This window comes from Carettochelys insculpta, chromosome 3 (assembly GCF_033958435.1).
Source record: "Carettochelys insculpta isolate YL-2023 chromosome 3, ASM3395843v1, whole genome shotgun sequence".
Lineage (NCBI taxonomy): Eukaryota > Metazoa > Chordata > Testudines > Carettochelyidae > Carettochelys > Carettochelys insculpta.
The window spans coordinates 50,144,258-50,160,876 of NC_134139.1; the positions used below are offsets into that span (position 1 = coordinate 50,144,258).

Genomic DNA, 16,619 nt, shown 5'->3' on the forward strand with positions numbered 1-16,619 from the left:
GGCCCCTTAAAGGTCCCCTCCCCCTCCCTTCCTCTGCAGGAAGCTGAGGGAACGTGCAGGCTGCAGCCCACACACGCGGCCAGCCTGCACCACCCTCAGCCCCACAGAGCTGCGATGGCTGCCCGGCAGCCCCTCCAGCACCCCCAGGGGACCCCCCCCAAGGGGAGCCAGGGCAGCCAGCCCAGCCAGAAGGGCAGCCAGGCTGGGAAGCAGCAGCGGGGCCCCTCCTGGACGGAGGCCGAGCTGCGGGACCTGCTGGGGCTCTGGAGCGAGGAGGAGGTGCTCCAGGTAATGGGGAGCAAGAGGCGGAACGCGGATGCGTTTGCTCGGCTGGCCGATGGCCTGGCTGCCCGGGGTCACCCTGCCCGCACCCCTGACCACGTCAGGAGTAAGGTCAAGGAGCTGCGGCAGGGTTACGCCCGGGCCCGGGATGCGGCCAGCCGATCTGGGGCCGCCCCCGTCACTTGCCCCTCTTACAGGGAGCTCAGGGACATCCTGGGCCCCCGGCACACCTCCTCCCCTCCGGCCACCCTTCACACCTCGGCTGACGAGCCCCAGCAGGCCCTGCAGACGGAGTCCACCCCGGGGTCCCCCCCCCGGAGGCCACCCCCGGGACATCACGGCAGGAGGAGGAGGAGGGGGGGGGGGCTCCTCCTCCGCAGAATCCGGCCTGCAGATCCTCCTCCTGCCATCCCAGAGCAGCAGCAGGGCCTCTGCCCCCCGGGGATCTCCGGACCGTGGGAGCGGACCGACAGGTAGGTACCCCCCTCTGGTGGACACCCCTGGGCTTGAGGGGCGGGGGTAAGAGATATGTGTCCAGGGCCCCCCACAAGCTCACATGGCCATGGCCCCAAGGACACCAGGGCCATGGCCCTCACAGCACTGCATCCATCAGCCCCTGCCCCCCCCACCCCGCATGACAGTGCCATGCTCCATCCCCGGGCCAGGGGGGAGCGGAACCTCGAGGGGCCCCTGGGAGGAGGGGGTGGGACACCCCGCAGCAGCAGCATGTGATGGAGTGGGGGGAGTGCCAAAGGGAGACTCAGGCTACATATGAGCAACAAGAGCCGAATAGCTCCCAGGGGCAAAGGAGGATCCTGGGGCTACAGCTGGCAGGTGACACCTCTGCCCTGAACAAACAGGAGGGAGGAGCCGAGCTGGCTTGGACTTGGGGGGCGAGGGCGGGGGCCACAGGTAGAGACTAGGGGAAGGGAGAGCTGGAAGGCAGCCAGCCTGAGGAGGGGGAAAGCTGCATCCCCGAGGGGCACCCCTTGGGGTCTTCTCCCCAGGATGGGTTGGAAGGACTGTCTCTTCTGACAGCTGGTGCTGTCACTCCTGGGAGAAACTGGGCATCTGTGGCCTAAGAAACCTCTCCTGCTCTCAGACCCTGTGGGGTGAAGTGAGAGTCGCTCCCACCAGGGGACGGGGTGCAGTGCAGGGGGACCCCTGAACCCCATCCATCACAGCAGCATCTCCCAGGGACGGGGATGGGGAACCTGCAGCACAGGGCTGGGGGGACAAAGGCCACAGCTCGGGGCCCACACTAACGCCTGTCTCCATTCTTCTTCCCCCCCTCCTCTCCTGTGTCCCGCACCTGCACCATCAGAAGGACCGGAAGAGAGTGCCGGCGAGGCATCAGTCGTCCCGGAGAGCCCTCCGGGACCATCGCTCCAGGGCAGCCCCTCGGCCGAGAACCAACCGGCCCCACAGCGGGCTAGACGGCGGACCCCGCGCCACCAACCGCCGCCGGCGACGGACCCCCAGCTGCTGGCCATCCACCATCGGCAGCTGGAGGTCGCGGAGCAGCACCTCCAGCTGCAGGAGCAGGCGCTGGCCTGGCGCCAGGAGGCATGGGGGGCCTACATGGACACATTTAACCGCCTAGTGGACTACCTGGCCCCCCATGCCGCGCCGGCCGCAACCTCGCCCGCCCTGCCTACTCCTGCAGCCCCACCACCAGCTGCTCCGCCCGTCGCCGTCCCGTCCGCCGTCGCCCCGCCACCCACCAGCGAGGGCCGGAGCGCCGAGGGACCCCTGGAGCCACCTGACACTCGCCGGCCACCGTACCTTCCGGTCCAGCCCGCTCCCACCCAGCCACGGACCAGGCTGCGAGCGCGGCGGGGGTCCCAGCCGCCAACGCCCAGTGCCGGGCTATAGGGGCGAGCGGCCCGGGACATGGCCCCCCCCCTTGTATATAGTTGGACCCTGTTTTTTTCGGCCCCCAGTTTGCCCCGTCCCCCACATGTAAATAGTTCTCCCCTTTATCCTCCCTGGTTTTCTTTTTATTATTGCGGACAGTTGTTTCTTTGGATTGTTTTATTTTTGTACATATTGCTTTTGTTCAACGTTTGTACCTAGTTTTTGGTTTGTGGTTCACATATTTATTTACAGTCAGAAAAAAAAAAGCTTCGGAAAGAAAAAAAAAAATTACGTTCAGCCACAAGTGCGTGCTGTCATTTGTCCAGGACAAGTGGGGGGGGGCGCGGTGGGGTGCTCCATGGTGTGGGCGTTGGGGCAGGAGTGTGGGGGAGGAAGGGGCGGGCAGTAGGGGGCCTGGGCAGAGTTCACCCCGCGGCCTCTTCATCGAAGTGGGCCCACAGGGCCTCCCGGACCCGGGTCCCCTCGGGGTCCACCTGCCGACTGGGGGCAGCAGGTGGCTGGACGTGTGCCCTGCTGGCCTCCGCAGCCCAGCCCTGGAAAAAGGTCTCCCCCTTGCTCTCCACCAAGTTGTGCAGGGCGCAGCAGGCACCCACAATCTGGGGGATGTTGTTGGGGCCCGCATCCAGGCGGGTCAGGAGACATCTCCAGCGTCCCTTCAGGCGGCCAAATGAGCGCTCCACCACCTGGTGCGCGTGGTTCAGGCGCTGGTTGAAGCGCTCCTGGCTAGCGGAGAGATGGCCCGTGTAGGGGTGCATGAGCCACGGCCGGAGTGGGTAGGCCGCATCTGCGATGACGCAGAAGGGCATGGTGGTGTCCCCCAGAGGGATCTCCCGCTGGGGGATGTAGGTCCCCGCCTCCAGCCGGCAGCACAGGCCCGAGTTCCGGAAAACCCGGGCGTCGTGGGTGCTGCCAGGCCAGCCCACGTAAATGTCCTGGAAACGTCCCCGGCTGTCCACCAAGGCCTGGAGGACGACAGAATGGTAGCCCTTGCTATTGAGGTATCGTCCTCCACTGTGATGCGGGGCGTGGATGGGGATGTGAGTCCCATCCAGAGCCCCGAAGCAGTTGGGGAAGCCCAGGGTGGCAAAGGCCGCGATGGTGGCATCTGGGTCCCCCAGCCTCACGAGCCTGTGCAGGAGCATGGCGTTGATGGCACGCACAACCTGCAGAGAAAGCACATGGGACAGCACCAATGAGGGGTGAGCAGGGTGTGCGTGGCCCTGCCCTGCCCTGCCCTGCCCTGCCCTGGCCTCCCCTCCCCTGCCCTGCCCTCTCCCCGTGGGTTCGCTTACCTCCATGAAGACAGCCCCGACGGTGGCCTTGCCGACACCAAACTGCTGTCCCACGGATCGGTAGCTGTCCGGAGTGGCCAGCTTCCAGACAGCGATGCCGACCCGTTTCTGCACCGTGAGGGCACACTGCATGGCGGTGTCCTGGTGCCTGAGTGCGGGGGTGAGCCACTGGCACAGCTCCAGGAATGTCTGCCAGGTCATCCTGAAGTTCCTGAGCCAGTGGTCGTCGTCCCACTCCCCAAGCACCAGCCGCTCCCACCAGTCGGTGCTGGTGGGGTAGCTCCACAGCCGCCGGCGTGTGAGGCGGGGGGGGCGGGGCGGGGTGCTGCAGGGGTAGGGGTTGAGCCCTGCTGCTCTGGGGGCATCTCCTCCCCTGGGGCAAGGAGGTGCTCAGCTGCCTCCCGCATGGCATGGGTCAGGGCAAGCCCTGCTCCTGCCGGGAGGGCTGGGTGGACCTCTAGCTGCTGCTGCTGCTGCTGGAGGTCCATGACTGTGGCGCCTGGGGTCTGTGTGCCTACGGCTCCTCAGACCGCATGCTGTGCAGGATGAGTGTGTCTGGGAGGGGCCCTTTAAGGGAGCGGCTAGCTGTTGCCCCGGAAGCGCTAGTCCGCCCTGTGACCCTGTGTGCAGCTGTGCCTGGCATCCCTATTTCGATGTGTGCTACTTGGACGTGTAGACGTTCCCTCGCTGCGCCTATTTCGATGTTGGGCTGCGCAACGTCGAAGTTGAACATCGACGTTGCCGGCCCTGGAGGACGTGTAGATGCTATTCATCGAAATAGCCTATTTCGATGTCGCCACATCAAAATAGGCTACTTCGATGTAGGCTTCACGTGTAGACATAGCCAAAGTGTGTCAAAAAGGCTCTGTCATTATTCAAGCAGCATTACCCATCCCAGAGCTACAGAACTAGCCAGGACATTCAAATGACAGGCTGCATTACTGCAGGCAATGGGGGAGACAGAAAGAGCCCCACATGGCTTCTCAGATATTGGTTTGACTTGTCACTTGCCAGTAGCCAAATACTGCCCTGAATCTCACTCTTAGTCCTGTGCTAGAGGATGTAAAGTGCTGCTGTATCAGCCTGATATTGTTTTATATCCACTTTGCCCAGGTGTAAATAGTAACAGAGATGTAGCCGTGTTAGTCTGTATTCTAACAAAACAAAACAGCAGTCACGTAGCACTTTAAAGACTAACAAATAGTCTTTAAAGTGCTACGTGACTGCTGTTTTGTTTTGTCAGGTGTAAATAACAAGGCAAGCAGCAAGGACAGGAGGACTAAGGCCCTTCTGGCTTATGACCCAGGTAAACTGCATCCAGAAACCACTGCAGGAGAACGACTATCCCCACCACGTCATTTTTGCAGGCCCTTTTGTGTTTATTAGAGTACATTGGAGATGGGGAAGCAGCTCAGGAGGAGGCTCACATCAAATCATTTTCCAGAGTAGTCCTTTCATTTGCAGTCCTCCCTCATGGGGAAAGAGTTTTACACTATTTCTGCTGAGTCTGAAGAGCCATCTTTGCTGAGATAATGAACCCCTTCCAAATCCCACTAAAGTCAATGGAAACACTCCCATAGGCTTCAGTGGGATTGGCTTAAGGACTTTCATTCCCAAGCGTTCTAGAGTGCAAATGGGCAGCATCAGCGCTGAGGCGCTTCTGTCCCCTTCCCAGCCCAAGTACACTATCTAACGCTTTTATCAGTGGTCCAGGAGCAAACATTAAGTCACCACTGATCAAGTGTCCAGGTGACACAAAACTTAGGCATGTGCTGATTAATGAGAAGGACAGGTCTCTCGCACAGGCGGATTGGGCTGTCTTGGTAATCTGGATGTAAGCGAACAACATGCGTTTTAATGTGACTAGATATAAATGTATACACCTAGGAACGAAGAATGCAGGCCGTGCAGGTAGGATGGGAACTCTATCCTGAGAAGCAGTGGCTCTGAAAAGAATTGGGGGTTGTCATGGATCATCAGGCCCAGGGGGGCGACTATGTAGGGGGCCTGCATTTCAAAGGGTCTCAGAGTGCCCAGCCACTGCTGTTGCCACAGTAGCAGTGGCAGCAGTCGGGAGCTCCAGGCAGGAACATCGCTCGGCTGGTCTGCATGGCTTGTGGGGGGCGGGACCCAGCATCATGTTTTGGATGGCACTATGGGCCGACTGCCCTTGTCCTACCCCTTCTGCCAGAGGCTCAGCCCCTTCCAGGGCATGGAGCCAGCACCCCACACCTTGTCCCCAGGCCTCTAGTGGCTGTCGGCCTTGCTGTGGAGAATCAGCTAAACACAGTTCCAAAGAGCTAATGCAACCCTTAGATGTATGAACGGGGTCCTCTTGAGTAGGCTAGAGGGGCTATTTTCCCTCTGCACTGGGCACTACTATGACTGCTGCTGGAATTCCATGTCCAGCAACCCTCTGAATTCTTTGGGTTCTGCAACACGTACAGGCAGAAGTGAAAGAAAGCGGGGTGGGGGGGAGGCACCCTGGTGTGCAGCTCTGGCAAGAGCTGGCTGAGCTGTGGCAAAAGCCAGTGGGGAGACAGTCAAGGACTTGGCAGGGACCCGGCTTGCAACAGGACAGGACTGTAAGACATTTTAAGTTACTTTCACCCCCGTGTGTACGAGTTATACTGCAAGAGGGTGAGTGTTAAAAACAGGCCCCAGGGAATGCCATCAGCAATGCTGCTATAGCTGCAGCTGCTGTGGCTTTTTGAAGGTGAGCAGCAAATAAAGTGTTGATACTCCATCGAGTTCAGCAGCATGAGCTGGATACCCCTTTGGGGTCCCTCTCTGTTGCTCTCATCCAAGCAACAGTTTTCACCTCTGAACGGAAGACCACTGTCTCTTGCATTCCAGCCAGTGAGATAAGGGCATGGAGATGCAATGGGTAAGGCTGCCCTGCAATAACCCACAAACCTGGCTTGGGCTCAGGGGATGTTTAAATGCCACATAGATGATTCTATAGAGTTAGTGCACATCTGTCTACCGGCTGGAAATTACACCTCATGCTCTTGAGTAGATATACCCTCAGATACCTTTGCAAGGCAGCATGGAGGAAGCATACTCTGCCACTGCTCACACCATAGCTAAACTGCAGAAAAAGGAGTTGATTTCTGAGGTCTGTCAATCTCCTATCATCTAATACCACTGAAATCATTTTGCTTTGGGGGAAACAATGAGGAGAGGAATGGCTGAAGAAGGAGAACTCAGTACAGCCATTTAGAACAGCCAATGTCCCCTTGGGTATGGGACAGCGACAACCTGGGCAAAATTGCTAAGAACACCATCTACCTTCTGGCATCTGATGGTAAAATTCCAATATATATTTAAAGAAGGGAAACACCAGCCCAAGCAAGCTGAACCAGCAAGCTGTCAGCAGAACAAATAACTTGCTTTATTTTTGTCTTCTCACAAAGGAAAGAGGGAGATATGGATGTCAGCAGTAGAATAAGGTAAATCTATGCCAAAGAGAAGCAAAAAATATGCAGTGAAGAGGCTGTGACTCATGAAATCTGAAAGGGACTTAATGCATTATGTGGAAAGTGATCAGCATCTGGTTTCTCCTCACCCCTCTGAGCTGTGACATGCATTCACACCTGCCAGGTATTCTGCCTATAAGGTCATGTAAGGATATTTCCCTCTTTCCCTTTGAGTTCAATTTTCTCCCTTGACAATTTTACTCTGAGGGATTTTCATTTCTTTTGGCTGCTGAGGGCTTATATTTCAGGGGTTATCAAAGCATGCCTGGATTTGTTGTCTCCTGTCTTGGGCTGGCTTCCCCCCGACCCTGACTTTTTTGCAAACTGCTTTAATGCATATGAATTGGTTTGTGTCATGGGCTAGCTTTTACCCCCTCCTTTTTTGCTTTCTTTCCCACTCTCTCCTCCTTGTTACATCTCTCTCTCCCTCTCTCTCTAAATCATCATAGCTGTGGCATTTTATAAAGCTCTCCAGCAATGCATCCCATCCCCTACAGTGCTAGGAAGTACTTAGCGGTTGGATCGTGGGTCCTGCTGTTTCTTGGATGGTGTGAAGCTGCTGTTTCCACGGGCAGACAGAATCTTCATTTCTCAGGGAACATCCCCAAAGCAGACTGCATGTGATTTTCTGCCAAACTGACTCTCCCTTTCCTTACATAGGCACAAGCAGGCACCTGCATTTATATTTCTTCCAAAAAATAAAATAAAAAACACCTCACATTAAAAAGAATGTTAGCAGGGTTGCAAAATGAAGCACTCAAAAAGTAGGCAATATTGGAATAAAGGGAGGTTTAACTTGGTTAGCAATAATATTACCTAACTCTTTTATATGGCTTATTATCACAGATCTAAAAGTGCTTCACAAAGGAGGTCAGTACCATTGTTCCCCCTTGACAGATGGGTGGAACTGAGGCACAAAGAAATTATATGGTTCGCCCCCAGTTACTGAGCAGGCAAGTGATATAAACAAGAACAGAATCTAATTCCTATGAGGACTCAGTGCTTGAACACTGCATCCCTGAGCACTAAACTCACCTCATCTATAATAGCTTATGGCTGTAAATTTATAGGCCTAAACTACCACAGGCATTTAGCTGGAATATATGGGCCAAAGGTATGAACATAATTTAGTCACTGTTTAATACTAAACAAGATTCTAGGGTTTGTGTATAAAACTGGACCTTGTTAGGCATTATGGAAAATACACCATTAAAAATCCTCTAAACTTTTATTAGAGATAAAGAAAAGGAAGAACAGGTAAGGAATTTGAAATATAAAGTATGTCAGCTTCTGTAGCCAACCAGGCTCGGGTTCCCCAGAGACGAGGCTGCACCCAGAAGGCGAGTGCTATATTTGGTTTATTGAAAGCGCGTGACACCCGCGACGGGAGCCCCGGAGACGCCGCAGTCACCAGTGGGGGGAACCCGACGCGTCGGAGCTTCGCTCGGGGAGAGGCTCTGTAACAGGCCTCCTAACACTAGCTGATAAAGCTAAGCTCATTAACATAAGATTGCCTAAAATTGCCTATGCATTTCTTATCACTACCTCTAGTGGCTTACTGCCAGGCTATAGCCTTGGAGTTTTGGCAAACACAGCATAGTGCGCAGGTGTGAGTTGTTTTGCAGCTTTCATCTTGCACAGACCAGTTCCGGTATCTCTTGTTTGTTGGCAGCATGCTTTTGTATATGATTCCTGTGAGAGTTCACAGAGGGGTCGGACTGCTCTCATGAGACCGTTACAAAGTCTTCTCGCACCCTACACTCCTCCCCGCGACCCCTTTGTGAACTCCGAACTAATAAGAGGACTCGAGGGAGGTGGTGGAGGCCCCCCTGACAAGGCGTCTGGTCACACAGCGTGCACCTGCAGAACAGACTTGACAACAGCACATGACACAGAGATACCCGGCGCAAAGGCATAGAAGCCCAAGAAATAGGATCTGCACTAAGTGGGCTACCCAGCCCCTCAGTGAGCCCACCCAGGACCAAAGCCAGCTACTGCCCTGGCTCTGTCGGATGCCCTGGGCCAGGGCCTCCAAACGATTTAGGTTGGTCTCCACTGTGTTACCGACATCAGTGATGTTAAAACAACACATACCTTCAAACTCATCACATATGTGTCCATGTCGCAAAAGGAGATAATCTATAGCCATGCGGTTCTGTATCACTCCTTTGCGCACCTCCCCGAGTTCCTGATTGAGGGCCGCAATGAGAATAGAGGTGAGATTAATAGTTTTAGCAAGGGCACAAGCAAGGTGAGTTATCGCATAATAATCATGGCCCAAGAGGCCAGAAAGGCCTCCAAAAGCAAAAATCAGGGCTGCCGCTTCTTTTTCGGCGGCCAAAGTCACCCTCGGATCACAAGTGGGTGGCAGAGGCAGGGTTGGTAGGTCACGTGCCAAATGGCGTCGGGCCTTACGTGGTGATGGATAAGGGCTAATAAGGGGCACAAGCCTGCCAATGGTACAAGGGCCGCCTGAGCTATTCGCAGGTACATAAGTGCGGGCTACACGGCCACATAACAGGAACCACCCTGTTGGTAACAAAAGGGGGTTGCGGGCATATGAAATAAACTCGGTCTGAGCACACTGTAACTCGGTGTTATTCAAATCTACGCGGGGCCCTGAAGCATTAACAAACAGCATACACTGTATAGCTTGTGTAACGTTGGCTATACAAAACGCATATGTGCGGCTGTCTGGGGCTGCTAATACAGTCCCCATGTCATACAAATTGGCAAAGGTGGCAGTGAAAGCAAAATTACGCAAAAGGGTATAGTTTTGCAAAACAGCAGGAGAAGCACTGACACCAATGAAACAAGTGTCCATGAGCTGTCCCACGGCCATGCTGTGGGGCAGACAAAAGGCAGACGCGTTGATGGCAGTCTGTGCCAATGTTACCCAGACGTTGGAGCGGTCACTAATACGTGGGCCCCACTCCGAGGCCAGTGCTACAGCAGTCCAGAGGTACCAGCGCCACAGCCAGGCCATGGTTACAAGGTCCGTAGCGTCAGCCGTTCGCTGAGCTGAGTGAGTGCTGTGATTGTAGCAGCAGCGTCCGCGTGCTTGCAGGGATGCACAAACAGCAAGCCCGTCGGTTACCCAGATGCTTCCTCTCCTCTCCTCAGGCATGGTATCCAACGGAGGTGCCTCCGCTACTGGCGAGGGGGCCACTGGTGGGTCGACGGCGGGTAGCTCATCCGCTAGCTGGGGATCATGCTGAAAGGTAATGGTTCCCAGCAGCAGGGCATGTGGAACAGTAAGCGTGGGGGCTCCCAAGCGCATGCGCTGCTGTAAGTAGTGTTTCCACTTGAAATGGGTAGCTGCTTGGGCTACGCCCGTATGTGCACGCTCAGAGGTATCCGTGACCCACCCCATTAAGGGGATCGGGGTCCGCACGGTAACAGGGGCGACACCCGTGACCCGCTCAGTGTCCTGCAACGCCCACACCACTGCTAGGATCTGCTTTTCCAGGGGGGTGTACCCACCTTCTGCTCCGCGGAGGGTGCGTGACCAGAAACCGATAGGTTCTTTTCGCTGGGTTCCTACCTGCTGCCACAGACCCCAGGATGCCGCGTCGCCGACGGTTGTTACCTCCAGTTCAAACGGTTGGCCCTGCAGCGGTGCAGTGAGGCGGGCGTGTGCTACCACCGCCTCTTTGCAGAGGTCAAAGGCTCGTTGGTGCTTCTCTGTCCAGTGCCACTGAGTGGCTTTGCGCGCAAGCTCCTGTAAGGGACGCATAAGAAAAGCAAGGTGCGGAATAAAAGCACGCCAGAAACCGAGAAGGCCCAGAAAGGTTTGCAGCTGCTGCTTAGACGAGGGTGTGGGGAATGCCTGGATGGTATGCCGCACTTTCGGTGGAATGCATTTGTCTGTACCCATCCATAGCACGCCCAAATAAACCACACTGGTGGCTGGCCCCTGCACTTTTTTGGGGTTAATAGCCCACCCTCGTTTTTGCAAACCTGTTACAATGGTGTCTAAGGCAGCTTGGACAGTCGGTTCATCTGGTCCCGAGATCATGACGTCATCGATGTAGTGATAGTAGGCCGTCTGGTCCGGGAGGTCCAGACGCTCCAGATCGGCCTGCACTAGCTGATGGCAGATCGTCGGGGAGTGCTTAAAGCCCTGGGGTAACACAGTAAACGTGTACTGCTTTGTTAGCCATGTGAAGGCAAACTGCTCCTGACTCTCAGGATGAATGTCAACAGAGAAAAACGCATTAGCCAGGTCTATGACGGCATGCCACGGCAGGGCTGCCAGGGTGATACGCTCCAGAATGGTAACCATGTCCGGAACTACAGCCGTTAGCTCTGGGGTTACCTTGTTGAGTTCTCGATAGTCCACTGTCATGCGCCACGAGCCATCCGGCTTCTTCACTGGCCAGATGGGGCTGTTAAAGGCGCTCAGCGTGGTGCGAATAATCTCCGCCTGTAGCAATGCAGCTATACTGTCACTGATCTCCTGCTCTCCACCGGGAATGCGGTACTGCTTGACTGACACCGGGGTCTGGGGGACCGGCAGGCATACCGGCTCCCATTTGGGATGTCCCCGAAGTAGGGGCTCCACAGTTCTGATTGCCCGGATGTATCGGGGGTGCCCAAAGGCAAACAGCCCATATTGTGTGTCCACACACCGGCCACGCAAAACATCCATGCCAATGATGTATTCACCTAACGGCGCAGCCAGCACAGTCGCCCGAAAGGGAGGGGCTTTCCCCAGCGTGAGGGTGACCTCCACCGCATAAGCGGTGGTCTCTGCTCCTCCGAGGCCCTGCACAACCACCACGTGACCCGCAGTCTGGGTAGAATGCAGAATGGTCACTTCAGCTCCAGTGTCTAACAGAGCTAGCACATGCTGCTCCCCTCCCCGGGGCCACTTGATGGTTAACGGGACGAATGGGCGCCGGTCCCCTGCTACCTGTTGCACAGCCACAGCCCGTACCACAGGGGACCCGCCTCCCCGTCACTTCCTAGGGGGAAGGGTCCAGTCGACCGGGGCACTGGGCTCGGTCCTCCCCCTAGCTCCTGTACCTTTCTGTGGTGCCTGAGTCTCGCCCACCCTCTTGGAGGCACCCACATCCTCGCTCCGCTGGGTAGGCGGCAGTTGTAACCAACACTTGTATAAGTCTGGTGTTGGCAAACCATTGATCTCCTCACGGGGCACTCCTGCCTTCAGTAAATCCGTCCACATAGTTCTCCGAGTCACCTTAACGTGCCCTTTTTCCTGTCCAGAGGCTCCTGCCCGACCACCTTTTCCTTTTGTGGCACGGACCGCTTTCGCGCCGCCTATGACAGCCTCTAACTGCATCAATGTTCCCACCAAGTCACCGACAGTCCCGCCCGCTGCCATGACCACGGCCATAAGGGAGGCCTTCAGCTCGAGAGGGGCAAGGCGTAACAGAGTGGCCTTGATGGATTTCTGGACCGCTATATCGTCCGGTCCCATGTCGAGGGCCACAGCCCATGCCATGCCCAGCTGTCTTAGTGCACTCACCCCTTCTGGGATCGTACGCCAGGGCCTCACCTGTGCTTCCAGCTCCCCAGGGGAGGGGTAGACTTCACCCACCGCCGCAGCCAACCAGCGGTACAGGGACGGCGCTTCCACAGCATTTCCCTGTCCATCGTTCAGACCTTGCATAGTCTGCGCTCCCTGCCTGACTTGTGAATCCTGGGACAACACAACCATCTGGTGGGGCTCCGCAGGCAGCAGCAACACAGAATTGCCCGCGTTGTCCCACACACGCACCAGCCAGGCCAAAAGGCCTTCCCCCGGCTCCTGCTTAAAACTCTTCACCAACTCCTGCAACTCACTTGTCTTAAACGTTCGCCAGACATCGGAGCGCAGTTGCCCCCCTTCCGACCTCATCTCCCGAACGGGACGCGCCTGTCTCTGGTCGGTAGGCACAGCCTCCCCAATCACCACCTCCTCCTCCTCCTCAGACGAGGAAGAGCTCCAAATGTTACCATCCCAGGTCTCAGGGTCCCAAGAGGCTAGCGCTAGGACAGCACGCACTTGGGCCTTCAACACCGGTGCTTTTCCTACTTTCATGCGCCGCCGATTCGCAACTCTCGCTGCCAACACCTCACAACGATGGGTTAACTCTTGCGTCCTTTCAGACTGCGAGGTAACCACCTCCTGCGCTATTGCCCGCGCATCCGCCAAAGCGCAACACTCCTGCTCCTTCCGCGCCAGCGCCTTCTGCAGGCGGAGAAGCTCATCACCGAGGGCCCGGAGGGCGGTCAGGAAAAGCCACGCTACCTCTCCCGCCACCTTTTTTTCTGGCCCCGGCCGGCGGCTCACCCGCAGCTGACGCAACGCCCCTTCTACCTGTACCGGCGTCACGCCTGCCGCCTCTTGCAACTCTGGCCAGTCTGCCGGGGCTGCCCAACTGGCCACCATCCGCGCTACCGGCCCCCAGTGCTCCGTCGAGGGCCATCCTGGTATGCGCTGCAGGGACAGCGCTGGCTGCCCTGCCTCCCCTGCTTTCGACCAAAAGGGCATCGTACCTGGAGAACCCTGCTCGCTGCGCCAATTGTAGCCAACCAGGCTCGGGTTCCCCAGAGACGAGGCTGCACCCAGAAGGCGAGTGCTATATTTGGTTTATTGAAAGCGCATGACACCTGCGACAGGAGCCCCGGAGACGCCGCAGTCACCAGTGGGGGGAACCCGACGCGTCGGCGCTTCGCTCAGGGAGAGGCTCTGTAACAGGCCTCCTAACACTAGCTGATAAAGCTAAGCTCATTAACATAAGATTGCCTATGCATTTCTTATCACTACCTCTAGTGGCTTACTGCCAGGCTATAGCCTTGGAGTTTTGGCAAACACAGCATAGTGCGCAGGTGTGAGTTGTTTTGCAGCTTTCATCTTGCACAGACCAGTTCCGGTATCTCTTGTTTGTTGGCAGCATGCTTTTGTATATGATTCCTGTGAGAGTTCACAGAGGGGTCGGACTGCTCTCATGAGACCGTTACAAAGTCTTCTCGCACCCTACAGCTTCCTATTTTAACTTTTTTTTTTTTAATTTGGTGAGAATGTTTAGATGGAAAAGTCAAACCGCCTCTTAGAGGAGCTCAGAGATGCTCATAACTGTCCCTTTAGGGAAGAGAGAAAGCTGAGATGGGCTAGAGCTGTGGCTGTTGCCACAGTTGTTGTTAAACTCCAATCCTGCTTCATCTCTGCTGGTGTTTGGGATTCAGTAGGTGGCATCAGTCGGCAGGGTTATCTGGGTCCCTCTTTTTGGCCCAGCCTGGTCAGGACATCCCTCACACTCAGGTTGAAGAAGCTGTTCCACTAGCCAATTTTACCCCCAGGGTCCCTTTCTTCAAAAAGGGATAGTGGCAGTTTAGCCTCTCCCCTCATCATTTTGTTTATCAAAAAGGCCTTGTTTTTGACATACCAATTTCAGTTCAGTGTTTTCTGGTGCGCTTGGCTCCCAGATCTCCAGGGCTGAGTGGCTGACCCCTATTCTCTCCCCCTCTCCCAGTAGTGGCATTCCCCTGGCTTCCCCCAGCTGGGGCAAGCCAGGGGAAAGCTGGGTAACTGCTCCTTTCAGCACTTTGCCACCAGCTCCAGCTGGGGCAAGCGGGCAGCTGGAGCCCAGGATTTCGACATTCATGTTAATACAATTAACGCATATGTCGAACTTGCATAAAGAGGGGGTTTAGTGTACTGATGTTCATGTCTTTCTTCTACCTTGTAGAGATGTGGACAATGTGTTATAACACACAGACAATAAAAGACAATGACCTTCAATTTTCCCATTCTCATTGTTAATAAGATGACTGTCTTCCTCACTTTATGACAGGAAGCAGACACTCATCAATCAGAATATTAAAAGGTCATGTGCAATGTCACGTTTAATTCTCAGTTCTCCATCCCTTTGGATATCTTCTCAGGTAGAAGCAATGAACTTCCCAGAACCTGCTCCCAGGTTAGTTAGTGACTACCTCAATAGAAACAAGATCAGCCCTTTAATTTTTTGCATGTAGTAACTTCTGAAAGTGTGACGATTTATCCAAACTGAATGTCTTGGCATTTCACCCATCACCAGACACCCAAGTTTTATAACCTGTGAGAATTCTTATGGTACCTCCATAGGTCATTGGTAAAATGAATCAACACTTTTCTGCCTGGTTTTGAATCAAGGCCCAACTGCCTCACAGATGTTTTCACAGCTTTGTGTATTATCTATACCAACACTAATAGCATTAAAGAGCAGTAGTCTGCAATATCCTGGCAGCATTGTCTCTGGGTGACTCTGGATGACTTTGGGACAGCTGAGAAAGAATTGGAGTCTCCCACCCAGTGCTGAGACCCACACTGGGCGCACAGAGGAGCAGTGAGAGAGAGGCAAGAACAGAACAGTGACAGTAGGAAATGAAATAAAAGGCAAAGGGCAAGAGAAACAACAATTTATTTCCCAAATAGGACAGTGCCCTTATCACATTACAGGTATTTAAGAATATGTACACAGAGAAATGATTTTCCAGTTCGTATTTTTCTGTGTAAGCAATTGCTGTCCTTGCTACAGGGACGTGGTACAAGTGTGATTGGAAAGTCGCAAGGGGAGGTGGTGCATTAAACAACCTATTAGGATATGGTTTGCAAAGTGAAACATAACAGAGCAAGCCAAAATTTTCTTGCCAAAGTCTGCGCAATCTGAGGGTGAACAGAAAAGCACGATTTGAGAGAAGGACGTGGGAGGAAAAAGGGTGGTTTAACCCATCAGCTGCACCCTCTGAGTACCCCTTCCTATACTACCAGGAAGTGGGTTTGAGAGGCTCACCTTCATGTCGGAACCGGAAGACTCTGGACTCAAGTTCAAGGCCTGATTCACTTCTAGGTGACACCAAGTAAATGAGTAGCACTGAGGAAGCTGTACATTGAAGTCAGTGGAGTCTTGCAGGTGTATATTGATGTAATCAAGAAGAGTATCAGGCCTTTAGACTTTAAAATGAAACATTTAAGAAGCTAGGAACTGAGCCAACAACTCAATCCTGTCTCGGGACTCACGCTGGCATTGCTGGAACTGTATGTTCATCATTGGGGAGATCGCACAGTTACTACAGGTATTCATACTGCAGTAGCACCTAGAAATGTTAGAAATATACTATACACATTTAATATAAAGACAGAGCTTAACCCATAGAGCTTCTAGTGGAAGTACTTTTCTGTACAAGATTTGGTTGATTTCAAGGTGAAAGGTCTTGGGTTGAAGGAACTCTGTAGCTTTCACCACATTTCCCTTTCAATTCCCTTTCTGGTTGTTAAAGTGCTAGCTGATGGTATAGCATTCCTCATGGACACTTGTATTAGGAAAGGATACATGCACACCGCCATCAAATCTGAAACCCAAGAGAAACGGTATCTGATGGTTTGGATTCCTATTACCGTGTGGCAGCCAGACTTTCATCCGTCAAATAGTCATATCTGATAGAGGAAAATAATTATTGTTCAGATGGATTTATTGGAAAATCCAGAGCCATCTCTCTGTATTTTTGAATTTGACAGAAGTTGGCTTCAGGTGACCCATTTGACCCAAGACTGTGAGAAACTAATTAGGATTCAAAAATGTATTAGCTTAGGTTAGGACTGTAGCATCTCACTACAACAGGATTCAAAAAAAGAATGTGGTAAGTTTTTTGAAGGATAGGTCTGTCAGTGGGTATGAACTGGGATGGTATCCCTAAC

General features: G+C 54.3%; 1 protein-coding gene across 1 annotated transcript; it reads right to left on the reverse strand.

The window, feature by feature from the left end:
* Positions 1 to 10,593: 10,593 nt before the first annotated feature.
* Positions 10,594 to 15,720, reverse strand: LOC142010140 (uncharacterized). Its single transcript, XM_074988404.1, has 4 exons — positions 15,715 to 15,720; positions 11,250 to 11,846; positions 10,892 to 11,054; positions 10,594 to 10,652 (listed from the first exon to the last, which is right to left on the reverse strand). Exons 1-4 carry the CDS (start codon positions 15,718 to 15,720, stop codon positions 10,594 to 10,596), a joined length of 825 nt encoding a protein of 274 aa, XP_074844505.1.
* Positions 15,721 to 16,619: the final 899 nt, after the last annotated feature.